The sequence below is a fragment of the Crinia signifera genome, chromosome 8 (assembly GCF_055691185.1).
Source record: "Crinia signifera chromosome 8, ASM5569118v1, whole genome shotgun sequence".
NCBI lineage: Eukaryota > Metazoa > Chordata > Amphibia > Anura > Myobatrachidae > Crinia > Crinia signifera.
The window spans coordinates 128332362-128348710 of record NC_139224.1 but is presented as its reverse complement, the minus strand read 5'-3'; the positions used below and the strand labels follow the sequence as shown (position 1 = coordinate 128348710).

At 44.3% G+C, this 16349-nt stretch overlaps 1 protein-coding gene across 1 annotated transcript in view; it reads left to right on the top strand.

The window, feature by feature from the left end:
* The window catches only part of LOC146027287 (uncharacterized), a 163015-nt gene that overhangs the window by 50847 nt on the left and 95819 nt on the right, over positions 1 to 16349 (top strand). The window contains exon 3 of the mRNA XM_083158221.1: positions 1741 to 1787. Within this exon, the coding sequence (XP_083014347.1) occupies positions 1741 to 1787 (47 nt within the window). The remainder of the gene's footprint in view (positions 1 to 1740; positions 1788 to 16349) is intronic.

The window sequence follows — 16349 nt, the reverse complement described above, 5'->3', positions numbered from 1 at the left end:
TGTCTTGCTTTGATGCAGATAGTTACAGTGGGGGCCCAAGGAGACACACCCCTAGATGATACTTACCGGTACGGTACAACCTACCCCTGTTTTTTTGTGTTTTGTTTTTTGTTTTCTTCCTTATTCAACTATTTATCATTTCCGGAATCGTGACACACATGCTGTACAAATTCACGGATTTGCCAACCCCTAGTGCCATCACACATAACCAATAGTTCACATATCTTTATAATAGACCCGATATCTGGAGGGATCCCCGGGATACTACCCCAATATCAGTGAATTCGAACCTTGTGCACGTCTATCGCACAGGCATGTTGCCCACTTTCTTTATATGTCGACTGTTATAGATAGAGGTCACGGTGACCCACAGCACCAGAGAGGCATAAGCCTAATTATTGTTGTTATTTTTGTCTCCGCCAGAATACAGCTTGTCTTAAGTTTGATCACTATCCATTGTAACCCCCATTAATGTCCCCCCAGTCTTATGTCTGGTCCCTGTTTTGCAGTGTTGTACTATATATGTGTTATACAGCAGCACACACACGTTGACAGCCTTGTATCATAACATTGGACACATGACCCAATCACTGACCAATGAATGGCGGTGTTTGGGATGATCATGTGACCACCCGACATCAATATCCTTTATGGAGATGCGGGTTTCACACTGCAGCGCACCCCACACTCCATGTGCAGATGCTGCTGGACTGGGACACATATACAACACTGACCGCCGCTGATCGCCAATACATACTTGCGATCAGCGCCGCTGCAACATCGCGGCCGCGCACTTCCGGGATACCCGGAAGTGACGTCATGCGTTCCACTCTGTGGAACGCACATCGGCGGTGGGAGGTCACACTCCCCTATATAAACAGGGACCCAGACATGGCTCCCCTGCCCCTGTTACCATGTTGACACACTGTTGTGAACGACGCTGTTGATTGCTGTATTGCTGTACTGCCTTGATAATGGTCCTCAGGGACCGAAACGTCGGCAGGCCTTTTTTCTTTTTGACCGAATAAATTGATTGGGACACTGAGCCCGGGTGACTACTTCTGAAGAAGTCTGGTGAGTGCTGTTTTCCCCATTGGGGAGTTCCCTGTATGTACATAGCTGTGCTAGTTTTGGCTGCACTGCTATATATACGGCACCCCAGCAGCTACCTATTATATGAGGGTGAGAGTGCAGGTCCTGTGTAAGTATATATATATATATATATATATATATAATGTTAGAGGTGTAGTACCTTTCAGAATATGCTGGTATTTGTGGTTTAACAAGTGCTATGAATATGTGCAATGTGTATGTAAGGATATTTTTTTCAAGTATTACCTCATTGATATTTACATTGTTGGCATACAAGTACTGTCTATCAACTGCCAGCAAACTTTAAAACAGGCTTTCTGTACACTGCACACGCCATTGGTTTGGACACACTCCAGAATATGATGTGTTGTTCGCGTTTTTGATGTCAGCGTCTGTTAATAGTATAAAAAGCAGGAACGTTACTGTCTTCCTCATACACCGTGTGCTGGACTGAAGTGTTTGCAACATGGAGCTCATCACACTGTTTATGCTGGTTGGAGTTACCCTCTTTCAGGGGGCAGCCGCAGGTATGTATGAAATAGGAATAACACAAGAAATGTAACTGCAAGATCACTCACTTATTTTTAGTGTATATATTTTACCTTCTGTAAATGTCATTTTCTCTTTATCTTCTGTATGACATATTAGATGCTGGTGAGGGATCTGTGAGCAACCCACCCTGGGGTAATCCTGTAGTAAGTAGTATTTTGTTTAAATTAATTCAATACACATTCATTCCCTCTTTTCTCCTTCTCTCCCTACTTGTACTTTATCTCACACACATTTATTTATTTGAATGTTTCATTGATCCTTCTTTCCATCATTGCAAATCTGCAAATCAGTTGCAAAACTATCGCAGATCACTATCCACCTGCAAATCCGTATCAAGCATCAAATTATTATCCCAGTCTGTGCAAATGTTAGTTAGTCTGATCCCAGCAGGCATCTGCTACAGAGATAGGCTGAGGCTGGCGCTGATGTCACAGACCCTCCATGGCTTGGGCATGCCAGTGTATTTTCTGATACTCTCAGAAAACATCTTACTTTCCTGATCCACTTTGCAACCACCACAGGGCCGAGATTGGGGGTGTTAGTGGTGGTGAACCTAATCTAGACCCAATCAAGCTACCTCACATTGGTTTTGAATTGATCAAACTGACCCAACAGTGTCTGAATGCATACCGGACAAACAAATAACAGATGACAAATATGTAAGATATAAATGATCAAATTAGGAATCATAACCTTGTAAAATCCACGTTTTGTACAGCAATGCTCCCCATCTGGATGCGTACTGTACCATCTCCGCCTATATGAAATATACTGCAAGGACAAGTGTGTCTCCTAGTGCAACACTGTGCTAAGTGCCACCAGTGTGTAATACAAGGCTACAAGTGAGCCGGTAACAAATGGGAAAATGTATTCAACTTATTTCAAATCTTTGTAATGAACCACACAAATTCATTGTCAGTTAGATTTTACATACATTTAATGGGAATCCAAATACCATAAAGACATAAACCTACATAGTATAATCCCTCAGGAAATCTGAGAGATGGGACAGAGCTCCATCCTGACATTGGGCCTGATTCAGAGATTATTGCCGATGTGCAGATTCAGATTGAGCATTTATCAAATGGCTTTGCATGTATATAGATCATAGCGTGCATGAGTGTACCCAGAAAGCGACAGAAAATGCATATAAATCATAATCACAAAGCAGCTGGAGGTTGTCTGACAAGAACCTGATGTTTGGTGGTGGTAACCGGATGTATTTCCAACAATGTGACGGCCTAAATGTTATGTATCCAGAACAATCAGGCATGTAAAAACACAGGTTTTTCTTTAGAAACCATAGAAATACTACTGTATGTATCCGAGTAGTGTTCAGTTCCTCTTTCCTGTCTGGAGTGTCCCAGTCAGCTGTGGTGTTTCTAGCACAGTCTGGTCTGTATTTCAATATAGACCACACTATATTAGACACAACAATTTATCAACTGGAATCTCCCTGAAAGCACTTTTCAAAAGTAGGCAGGTATGTCCGACAGTTATGCAAATTACTTAAGAATCCCAGGATTGACATGTCTAGGATCTACACAGCAAATTGTCACTGGGCAACAGCAGCCCATAAGTGGAGGGGCAGAAGTAGTGGTAACTGAGGCTATCCATGTGTCCAGTAGCGCACATCCCTATTACTGCAGCAGGGTCAATTCTATAACCCACACATTCTACAGAGTGGGCATAATTGCTCTTTACCTGTGCTAATTTCCCTGTCACCTATGTCTGTCCTCTTTCCCATCTACCATTATTCCTTCTCCCTCCTGCTCTCCCGCCTTCTTTGTGATAACATTGCGGCAGCGGCGTAGCTAGAAATACCCCCCCCCCCCCCCCCGCCAGAAGGCAATGGACTAATGGCAGCGCTGTTTGAGCTGACCGGCAACATAGGCAGCAGAGCAGTGAGCACTGAGCAGGACCCGTTCATTATATATGCATGAGGCGGCAACCTGCTCTTTCAAAATGCAATACACTGGGTCACCGCTTATTAGATATGTACAGGACAGGACCAGCTCAGCGCTCAGTGCCGCCTGTCAGTTCAGCCAGCGGCGCCCACCACAGACCCTTCTTGCGCTGCTCCCCCAAGCCATCGCGGGGACTGCCACATATGTAGCTATGCCACTGCATTGGGGCTACATCCATACTCACCTATCTGGCCTACATTTCCTCTGTGTAGTTCAGGAGAGGTTAGGAGCCTCTACTGGACTTCACAATCCTGGCGCTTAATTCGGGATTTAGTATAGGACAAAATTGTGTTAAATTAAATTCAAACCAGCTGCTGCAGGCATCTAGTGAGTTCGCCTGAGCTCACAAAAAGGACAAAGAGACTAGAACATAATTTGTGATGCTCTCTGCTGCTGTAAATTAGTAATACTTATAGTTATAGTCTGCTGATCAAGAATAATGAATCCGGACACACTGTATATATTAAACTATTTTTATAAAAAGTAACAATAATATAACAATATTAGGATAGCACTCAGAATTATATATATATATATATATATTGTTAATGGCGATAAAAATGACCAAAGAAACAATAAGTGAAAAGCGCAGGTTACGTATTATGTCCGTAACCAGCGTACCCTTTATACCTAGCTACGTGCGAACAAAGCGTAGCGCAGCGTAGCGTACCTTTATAGTGTATTGTACACCAAAGAACCAATACCTTAATAAGAGATCCTTTCGCAGTACTCTGACTCTAATCTGCGAATATACCTTTAAGGACAGTGTCCGTAATATAACTTATCGCTATATGCGAATAAACAGACACAACCACAGTATAGAAGTAAGGAGATAGGAACTCCGTAAAAAGATGTATTTAAGTCCCTAACGGACAACAGGGGGTTACAGGAATAGAAAATACAGATATAACAAGTGATACAAATGTCTAACAATGAGTATAATAAACAGGCTCTACTAGGGGAAGAATATACAGATACAGGATACAATCAGCCAACAATACAATGGAAATAAATACCGTGAATGCAACCGTTTACCGTCTCCTCATCAAATATGCGCTGCGCAGTCCGGTCAGAGCTCGCTATCGTTCAGGGTTGAACTATAGCCCGGTCGAAGGTCAGGGAAAGGAAGATGTGCCGAAGTGACCAAGGCCGCCCTGGGTCACCTATCTTATAGGGTCAGAAGGGGGAGGTCAAAGGCCATTCCTATTGGTCGGGGGTCGTATGTCAGGTTCTCTGTGATTGGGGGTAAAATGATGCACCTGGTTTGAATAGGTGCAGGGGAGTGAACTTTTGGAGTTCTTTGTTTGTTGGTTTCGTCGTCAGGGGTTGTAAATAGCAGTAGAAACCGGTTACATCTGGATTCCTTTGTTATACCTTTTTCAACAGAAACTGTCCTGGGAATATGGATTATGTCCATAACTATCGGGCCGTGTGTATTGCGAAATATTCGCAATGACCGGAATACTGCGCATAAGAAACGGAACGGAACGGTACTAAACACTATACAGACAGATGTATGCAATGCTAACTAAGCTATGTGTGGCGTTCTAAACCTTTAACTATATTTTATTTAGTGTCAGTATGTTCTTATGAATTTATGTGAAATAGTATGGCTACTCTTCTGGTCCACTTTGTCACACAGACTCGGGTATGGAAACTTTATTTGCGCAACTCTGCGAACCAAAATGGCGGCCATACTATTGTAAAATGGCGTGTATGCAACTCGACTTTAACAGTCCACCCTTTAACAGTAAATATAAAACTGTTACAATACAAAACATTTTACACAACAATACAGAAATTCATAATCCTAACAGAGAAATTAGGATCCGTGAATTGAACATATAAGGGGAGTAAACCATCTGCTCTTTGGCCGATCCAGGATCATGGATAAACGATGGGCCGCATTTATCGAACAATCTACTCAGGGTGACGAAGGATAATGTACAATTTTTGGGATAAAAATAAAAACAAGGGAGGTTACAACATATACACGTTTACAAATATGGTTTCTTTAAAGGGAGGTGGTTTCGATTCTAGGGTCATATACCAAACCCTGGTCTTCCTCTGCATCTCTCGTTCTTACACTCATGATTTCTGTACTTTTTGCCTTTCCCCGGGTCACCACCTTTAAACATTTGAACAGTAGCACAAAGACTATGATGGCACCACCGATACAGAGAAGGAGTTTTCCTATGTTAGCTATGATTCCCTGCGCCCATTCTCCTAAACCGGAGAACCAGTGCATGGGATTCAACCAGGAGGTCCATTCGCTGACTTTGTTACCTATTTCTGCCAGGCTGATATTGTGTTCCCTTCTAAATTCCCATTTAAGCTGAAGAATCTCATCTATCCGATGATCTATGATTTCTTCTGGGTCTTTAGTATTGTTGGTGATGTATGTACAACATTTCACCCCAAACTGTGTAGAGAGGGTGACACAATATCCTCCTGTCATAGCTGTCAGATAGTTCAACACCATCCGATGTTGGACTAGCTCTCTTTTATACGCTTGTAACTCCTTCCCAGTGTATCTAAAGGTGTCATCATAAATCTCAGTGATGTTATCTACCAAGCTGGCTAATGCTTGGATATACTTAAAATTTATGACTCCTCTGGCAGTAGGGGTGATATCTAATGCAATGAGGAGTTGGATACCGAACGACTCGTGTATCATTTCAGAAGCTAGGGGTTCTTTCTTAATTGTTAAATCCCTTTTGTGGATTTGATCATAGTGGGTATGAGTGTAAGGAGGAGGTATACCTCTGTGTATGCTCACCATCTCATCATGTGTGAGGGTCATCACTTCAGGCAACACTCTACCTAAATAACAAATTCCAACGTAGTTCATGGAGAGCCATTTGTACGCCCTTCTACCACAAATATAATAAACGTCGTCAGGGAGGAAATAAGGGACAGAGTATTTCATAATTTTATCACACATCCATAAGAACATTCCTGTCCCCTGCTCCCTGACTTGTTCCTCACAGGTTTCTGGCTGTAGGGTCATATTACAGTAGCCGGCTGATACTCTGCCGGCCATCATTTTACTTTTCTTCACCGTGTAGACATATTTATAGTGTCTCCCACTGGTTCGGATCTTTAACAATAATTCCTTATCAATGGGCTCTCCATCTGGACGCTGGGAGTAAGTTATTGTCTGGTTGTGCCATGTCACTTCCCAAGTACCAATCGTTCTGGAACTCGAGAAGTTCATACATACCAGGGACTTATCCACTTGGTATGGGTGTAATCTAAGACTAGGGGACCTGGTATACAGGTATCTCTTATCCAGTGGCCTCCCTTTATTTAATACGCTTATCTCTGAAATATTAAGCGGGTATGGGACTAGGCCTACACTACTCCTTTTATGTAGCACTTGTGAACACACCCAGCATTCTGTTTGGTTTAAGACCTTACCCACTAGTGAGTGGTAATCACTCAAGGGATGTCGGCCTGTAGTTGCCTTACTTGTCGACTGACATCGCTGGATGCATTCTTCTTCCATTTTCGGTTGACAATATCTACAGACACAGTACTCACCAGACAATAACCCATCACACAGCCCTTGAACTACGTTTTCCTCATACCTTTTACCTTCTCCTGTTATGGGTAAAGTATCAAGTTGATTTAGGGATTCTACTTCACCCATATCTGAGTCCATTATTACACTGTCAGAACTCCGCTCCGATCGCTCTAGAATGTGGCAGCCACCGAGTATCCTTGAATGAGGAAGAGGAAACAGGAAGAAAACAAAGAAATAGATGTACAACTGTGAACCTGTTGCTTGGAGTCCTTCCATCATCTCTACCAGGGGACTTTTATTTGCTCTGCTCTTGGACCTTTGTTCACTCAGGTTGCTCGACCTTGGCTGCCTTTCAGTCTTCCCGGAACAATGCTTCTAGCGACACTTCTTCTCTTTCGCTCTCTGCACTCGGGAACTCTGGGTTACTGGCTTTCTTGCAGAGGGACGAATGTATCCAAGTCTCTCTCTCTGCGACTTTAATTGATGTAGTGCTGGTCAACAAAACTTGGTACGGTCCTTCCCAACGGTCTATCAAACAACCTGAGCGTAAAAAATTTCGGATCATAACAAAGTCTCCTGGTTTAAGATTATGACAACTCTCGGTAGGCATATCAGGGTTCAGTAAATTCAGCTCCTTTTGTTGTTTCCTTAGCTGTTTGTTTAGCTTTAGGATATACTGTACAGTTAGCTCATTGTTACATTTAAGATCATCCTGTGGGTCTATCATGACGTGTGGCTGCCGACCAAACAATATCTCGAAGTTGGACAAGTTGAGCGGAGCCCTGGGAGTGGTCCTAATGCTATACAGCACAATAGGCAATGCCTCTGGCCATAACAACCCTGTTTCAGCCATAACTTTACCCAATTTGTTCTTAATAGTACCATTCATTCTCTCAACTTTGGCGCTCGCCTGGGGACGATATGGAGTATGAAGTTTACTATTAATCCCCAGGAGTTTACACATGATTTGGAAGACCTCTCCTGTGAAATGAGTGCCTCTGTCACTCTCAATGACCTTTGGGATACCATATCTACAGACAAACTCCTGACATATTTTCTTTGCTGTAAAGGTAGCAGTGTTGGAGGCAGCGGGGAAAGCCTCCACCCAGCTGGAAAACATGTCAACACATACTAATACATATTTCAAATTTCTACAGGGTGGTAACTGTATGAAGTCGATTTGTATTACCTGGAAAGGGCCTTCTGTAGGAGGGATGTGGGATGGCTCTGTTGGGATGGCTTTTCCAACGTTCTTCCTCAAACAGGTGAGGCATGACATAGCCACTCTACCTGCTTGAGAAGCGAACCCTGGTGCACACCAGTAGGCCTTTACCAGTTTGCACATACCTTCCTTCCCAAGATGTGTCAGCCCATGGGCCGCCTCGGCTAGACTAGGAAGGTATGCTCTGGGGGCCACTGGTTTCCCGTGTCCATCTCTCCAAAGTCCGGTGGACTCTTGGCCACATCCCTTCGACTTCCATACTGCTCTTTCCTGTGGGGAACACAAATTCTGCATGTCTATCAGTTTGGATGTGGATACCATGTTCAGTGTACAGAGGTTTGTAGGATGGGTGGAAATATTTACAGGGCATGCGGCCCTTTTCGCTGCCTCATCAGCGCGGCTGTTACCAAGGGACACCGGGTCCTTCTCTGATGTGTGAGCTTTGCACTTGATAACAGCCACTCTGTCTGGAAGCTGGATAGCTCCCAGAAGTCTCCTAATGTATGTCGCATGCGCCACTGGTGTGCCAGCCGCCGTCATGAAATTTCGGAGGCGCCATAGGGCTCCAAAATCATGCACTACTCCGAAAGCATATCTGGAGTCGGTATATATGTTAACTGATTTTCCTTTGGCCAGTTCACATGCTCTGGTCAGTGCCACCAGTTCTGCTACTTGTGCTGAGTGAGGTGGTCCCAAGGGTTCAGCTTCCACAATACCTTCTCCATCTACTACCGCGTAGCCTGTGCACAGCTCTCCCGTGTCCGTTTGTGTATGACAGCTACCATCAGTGAATAAGGTTATGTCTACCTCACTTAATGGGCTGTCGCTTATGTCAGGACGTGCTGTAAAGGTCTGATTCAGGTAGGTCATGCAATCATGCTTGTCCTCACCCTCACTAAACTCTGCTTTACCATATTCAGCAACATTCCCATCACCCTCCACCCTTTGTGCCTTGGAGGGCACATGAGGAAGGAATGTGGCTGGGTTTAGTGTGTTGCATCTTTTGATGGTAATATTTACTGGGGCCATCAGCGCCAGTTCCCACTTGGTGAACCGTGCTGAGGACACATGACGTGTTTGGGCAGAATTTAGGAGGGCAGAGACAGCATGGGGAGCATGAACAGTTAAATCGTGTCCTAACACCACATCCTCACTCTTGTTTACTAGTTGTGCTATTGCGGCCACACTTCGTAAGCAAGTTGGGAGTGAGCGTGCTACTGTGTCCAGCTGGCCACTGTAGTACGCTACTGGTCGGTTGGCATCACCATGTTTTTGTACAAGTACTCCTGCCGCACACCCAGCTGATTCAGTTCCGTACAGTTCAAAGGGTTTCCCATAATCTGGCATTCCCAATGCTGGGGCCTTTGTTAGGCTCACCTTTAGTTCCTCGAAAGCCAGCTCAGATTCCTCAGTGTGAGAGACCCGGTCTGGCTTAGTTGAGGAAACCATCTCTTGTAGTGGTAATGCCAGAATAGAGAATCCTGGGATCCAATTGCGACAGTATCCACACATGCCTAGGAACGTACGGATCTGGTGCTGGGTCTGTGGCAGTGCCATGTTTCGAATCGCTTGGATTCCGTCGTCTGTGAGGTGTCTCAGCCCTTGGGTAAGGCAGTGGCCCAGATACTTAACCCGGGTCTGGCATAATTGTAGCTTATCCTTTGATACTTTATGTCCTGTCTCTGAGAGATGCATCAGCAGCTGTCTAGTGTCATCCACTGATGACTCCAGTGACTCAGAACACAACAATAAGTCATCGACATATTGTATAAGTATCGAACCACTCATGGGTTGAAAGGATTGTAAACAATCATGCAAGGCCTGGGAGAAGATGCTGGGGCTGTCTATGAATCCCTGGGGGAGTCGTGTCCAGGTATACTGTACTCCTCTGTAGGTAAAGGCGAACAGATACTGGCTGTCAGGGTGCAAAGGGACAGAGAAAAACGCAGAACACAAGTCAATGACTGTGAAATGAGTACAGTGAGGTGGTATTTGCATTAGGATGACAGCTGGGTTTGGCACTACGGGGAATTGGCTCTCAACTACTTTGTTTACCCCTCTTAAATCCTGCACTAGTCTGTAGCCCCTCCCCCCGCTCTTTTTCACAGGAAAGATGGGACTATTGGCCGTGCTGGAAGTTCTAACTAGGATTTCCTGTTGGAGCAATCGCTGGATCACAGGGTATACTCCTAGCTCAACTTCAGGTTTTAAAGGGTATTGCGGTATTTTTGGGGCTATCCTGCCTTCTTTTAAACGGATCTCTACTGGAGCTACATTAGCCATCAGCCCAGCATCCTGTCCATCTTTAGTCCAAAGGGAACTCGGTATTTGTGCTGTAATTTCAGCTACCCTAGATGGATTTGACTCTATAACAGTGGAATACAACATTAGCCTCTGAGGACTGTCCAGCATATCTTGCACTTCTTGTGTAAGATTTCTAGGAGTGTCCAGGAATACCCCATCGGGGGTGCAATAGATGACACATCCCATTTTACATAGTAAATCTCTACCCAGGAGGTTAGTCGGGGCCGCTGCAGCCAACAGAAAAGAGTGTTTGGTATGCAGAGGCCCGATTGTAACCTCTGCTGGTTTCGTCAGTGGGTAATGTTGTATTTTTCCTGTTACCCCAATTGCTGCTACTGATTGGTTGGTGAAACCCAAGTGAAGAGGAGTGTTGAGAACAGATCTGGCCGCCCCTGTATCAACCAAGAAGGTTTGCCTTACTCCAGCTATATCAACCTTCACCTGAGGTTCCTCTCTAAGGTGTTGTGTTAGTCTAACTGGCTGTAGGATACAGGTATGACCTGTTTCCTATTGTCTTACCTGGGTTGCCCTTAGTACAGTGTCAGCCATCAAATGGGGAGGAGGCATGTTGCGTGACCTGTCTGTCTCCTCCCATTGTCTAGGGGCTGGGTATCTCCGTGTCTCACCTTGGTGAGATTCCCATTCTCGCCTATGTGTTTTGTAACTCCTGGGGTTTCCTGACTTACATTGTGCTGAGTAGTGTCCTTCTCTATTGCAGTTGTAGCAAATAATTTGCTTTCTACCTGTGTCCCTGGTGTTTCGTTGGTATGCAGCTTTATTTGGGGCATTTGTAAGAGCTTGGATGCTAACCATCATCAGTTTATCAGTTTGCAGTTCTCTGTGCTTCTTAATGTTACGGTCATGGTCCACAGCAGATTCCCGTAGGGCATCCACTGTCATTCCACGCCAATTTGGGAAAGAGGTTTGGACTCTGGCTCTCAGATTATCTTTAAGCCCTTCCACCAGCACAGAGACAATCATCTCCCTCAGGTGGGGGTTGTCCTTAGGCTCGGAGACACCAGTGTATTTTGATACCGTTTTCAAGGCCCTGGTGAAATAATCACCAGCGGTTTCACCATCCTTTTGCTTGATGGTGAAAATCTTGCTATATTCCACTGCCGCAGGAAAATATACTCCCAATTGTAAGTTGATTAGGCGTATATTTTCCTGGTTGATCTCATCATTTATCTCCCTATCCACTTTCAATCCACTGTCCTGAATGAATTTCGGGATGTCTATGTGGGTAGGGAGACAGGCCCTCAACATGATTCTCCAATCCTTGTTGGTGGGTTCATCAGAGTTTCCCAGATCCCTTACAAATTTCTGGCTTAGGGCCAGATCTTTCCTAGGATCAGAGAAATCTGTAATGATGGATCACAGCTCTAACCGTGTCCATGGGTTTAGCATGGTCATCTTCCTGGTAGGTATCACACCCTCTCTGTCTGCCTTACCATAGGGAACCTCCAGTGTGCGTACAGGGTATGTTTGTACCACATCCGCATTACTGGGACCTGCTTGGGAGTCGTCTGTGTCTGTGCTGTGTAGTGCTTTCTTACCTGGGTCCAAGACTATGCTGTTGGCATCAGCCGTCTCCTCTCCCTGTGCAAGGGCCCCAGCAGCAGGTTTTGCTGGTTCAGCCTTTCCTTCAATCATGTTAATTGCATGGGAGACGGCCAGTGCCAACAGCTGCTCGTTTTCCTCTCGGGTTTCCTTATAAGGGGATAAGACAGGGTATAAGTTAGCAACGGTTACATTATTGCTCATGTCTTGCTTATTAGTTATTAACCCCTTCGGCACATATGGGGGTGGGGGAGCGGTAGCGGCTGCATTCTTATTGTGGCTGATTGTATCTGGCATTGCCAGACATTTGATTCCCCATTGTTCCTGCCCTTCCTTCTGCCACAATTTAAGAATTTCTATGTGCTTCACTCTCTTCTTACGACTGGAGAGTAGACATATTTCATCTTTTACTGCCGATAAGATTTCTGGATCAAAGCTACCAACACTGGGAAATTCTAACTTGCTGCCTTGTGTCATCTTTTTCCATTTCTTTTGGTAAACAACTGCTCGTTCACCGTGCTTACAGCACATAATGAAAGCCGCCGATCCTTTGGGTCGACTCGCTTCCTCCCTAACTGACACGTTATCACTGTGTGACCCGTTATTACCCATAATTACAGGAATAGACGTTCACAGCTAGTAGATACCGGTGGGTTATTTAAGTTGAGAGCTCCCCAAACACTCACTTCTCAGCGACCTAGAACGTTCCCACAATCAAGTGAGGCGCGAAGGGTACGAGGTATGATACTCAATCACCAAGTCTTTCAACTAGTAGCGAACTACTAGCCAACTTGCAAGGTGCGGCCTAATTTTTCCAGGGCACAACAAACTTGTTTTCCTGTACCCCCAAAAACTGTTTTTTCTAAATCAGCTAATCGGATCACTGGGTTCCGATTTAGCTTCTTGTACCCTCCTAGTGGATCAAAATAGGTAGTTCCACGGGAGGGGCAGTTCCTATGGGCACGTCGTCACGTGCACCCTGTCCTACCTGGACTGTCCTACACTGGACTACACTGCGCTTGAGTCGTGCCGTCACACACCCGTTCGCCTCAGTTTTGTTTCACACTGGGCGCTAGTTACACCTTGGTCTTATGCTTATACTTGAAATATTTCTGTACAGAAAATCTTCCCAGGCTGGTAGCTTCTCACTAGGTACTTATGCAGGTATAAATCCCTTTTAAATAGCTATAGGAATCTATTAAAATAATGCTTGAGTTGCTTGTTTTTGGAAAATGAACAAAAAGAAAAAAAACTTATTTTCTTTTATTAATCACCGCCCTATCCACAGTATATTACTATACTGTTTTAAATAAATTTAGTGATTCAATACTGTTCACCTTTGCGTTCCTATGTGTGCTGCATGTGCAGTGCCAGTGAACAGCCACGTGTGTACGTGTGTTTTGTTAAACCTGTTCACAGGCCGCCGATGAATCGGCCACCCACGTGTTCTATAGTGTATTTGCAAGGTTGCGCTCGAGTTTCGCTATACGCAGTAATTGCGCCTAAATGTGGAATAAATCCCTTAACTTCGTCCGAAAGTTACGTATCAAGATGCGAAATATTTCCCGCACTTAATCCGTAAATCACGTACAAAGATGCGAAAATTTCCCGATATGGGCACGTGCGCGCGCACCTTGCGTAATACACAATAGACGCTTTATGTTACTGTAAAAGGCCCAGAACTTATCGCCACGTGGCGGAGTCTCTGGTCCTGCAGTAACTAACAATAAAAGTTATAGTTTTGCACAGAAGGGATCCTCTATGTACTATAATAAAACACAGGCCTTTGTCTCCACGTGTGCGAATTTTATCGCACGTGGCACATATACTGTACTAAACAAGCAACTCAAGACACTATACCCCGTTAAACTACTTGTGGCAGGCAGAAGTACAGTTTACTAAACACTTAGATATGCTTTAAAACACGTGGCTTAATATTTCACTTATTGTACTTCGGGTTCAACGCTAGCACTTCTCGAACCCCGCACCGCCGCGGACCTGGACTATCCAGCAATGGATAATAAATACTTCCACCCTTTTGCTGGTATAGGTCAAGCCGCGCGCCCGGTACTGAGCTCTAGAATGTGAAACGGACGGACGATGCCCCCAATTGTTAATGGCGATAAAAATGACCAAAGAAACAATAAGTGAAAAGCGCAGGTTACGTATTATGTCCGTAACCAGCGTACCCTTTATACCTAGCTACGTGCGAACAAAGTGTAGCGCAGCGTAGCGTACCTTTATAGTGTATTGTACACCAAAGAACCAATACCTTAATAAGAGATCCTTTCACAGTACTCTGACTCTAATCTGCGAATATACCTTTAAGGACAGTGTCCGTAATATACCTTATCGCTATATGCGAATAAACAGACACAACCACAGTATAGAAGTAAGGAGATAGGAACTCCGTAAAAAGATGTATTTAAGTCCCTAACGGACAACAGGGGGTTACAGGAATAGAAAATACAGATATAACAAGTGATACAAATGTCTAACAATGAGTATAATAAACAGGCTCTACTAGGGGAAGAATATACAGATACAGGATACAATCAGCCAACAATACAATGGAAATAAATACCGTGAATGCAACCGTTTACCGTCTCCTCATCAAATATGCGCTGCGCAGTCCGGTCAGAGCTCGCTATCGTTCAGGGTTGAACTATAGCCCGGTCGAAGGTCAGGGAAAGGAAGATGTGCCGAAGTGACCAAGGCCGCCCTGGGTCACCTATCTTATAGGGTCAGAAGGGGGAGCTCAAAGGCCATTCCTATTGGTCGGGGGTCGTATGTCAGGTTCTCTGTGATTGGGGGTAAAATGATGCACCTGGTTTGAATAGGTGCAGGGGAGTGAACTTTTGGAGTTCTTTGTTTGTTGGTTTCGTCGTCAGGGGTTGTAAATAGCAGTAGAAACCGGTTACATCTGGATTCCTTTGTTATACCTTTTTCAACAGAAACTGTCCTGGGAATATGGATTATGTCCATAACTATCGGGCCGTGTGTATTGCGAAATATTCGCAATGACCGGAATACTGCGCATAAGAAACGGAACGGAACGGTACTAAACACTATACAGACAGATGTATGCAATGCTAACTAAGCTATGTGTGGCGTTCTAAACCTTTAACTATATTTTATTTAGTGTCAGTATGTTCTTATGAATTTATGTGAAATAGTATGGCTACTCTTCTGGTCCACTTTGTCACACAGACTCGGGTATGGAAACTTTATTTGCGCAACTCTGCGAACCAAAATGGCGGCCATACTATTGTAAAATGGCGTGTATGCAACTCGACTTTAACAGTCCACCCTTTAACAGTAAATATAAAACTGTTACAATACAAAACATTTTACACAACAATACAGAAATTCATAATCCTAACAGAGAAATTAGGATCCGTGAATTGAACATATAAGGGGAGTAAACCATCTGCTCTTTGGCCGATCCAGGATCATGGATAAACGATGGGCCGCATTTATCGAACAATCTACTCAGGGTGACGAAGGATAATGTACAATTTTGGGGATAAAAATAAAAACAAGGGAGGTTACAACATATACACGTTCACAAATATGGTTTCTTTAAAGGGAGGTGATTTCGATTCTAGGGTCATATACCAAACCCTGGTCTTCCTCTGCATCTCTCGTTCTTACACTCATGATTTCTGTACTTTTTGTCTTTCCCCGGGTCACCACCTTTAAACATTTGAACAGTAGCACAAAGACTATGATGGCACCACCGATACAGAGAAGGAGTTTTCCTATGTTAGCTATGATTCCCTGCGCCCATTCTCCTAAACCGGAGAACCAGTGCATGGGATTCAACCAGGAGGTCCATTCGCTGACTTTGTTACCTATTTCTGCCAGGCTGATATTGTGTTCCCTTCTAAATTCCCATTTAAGCTGAAGAATCTCATCCATCCGATGATCTATGATTTCTTCTGGGTCTTCAGTATTGTTGGTGATGTATGTACAACATTTCACCCCAAACTGTGTCAGTATGTTCTTATGAATTTATGTGAAATAGTATGGCTACTCTTCTGGTCCACTTTGTCACACAGACTCGGGTATGGACTCGGGTATGGAAACTTTATTTGCGCAACTCTGCGAACCAAAATGGCGGCCA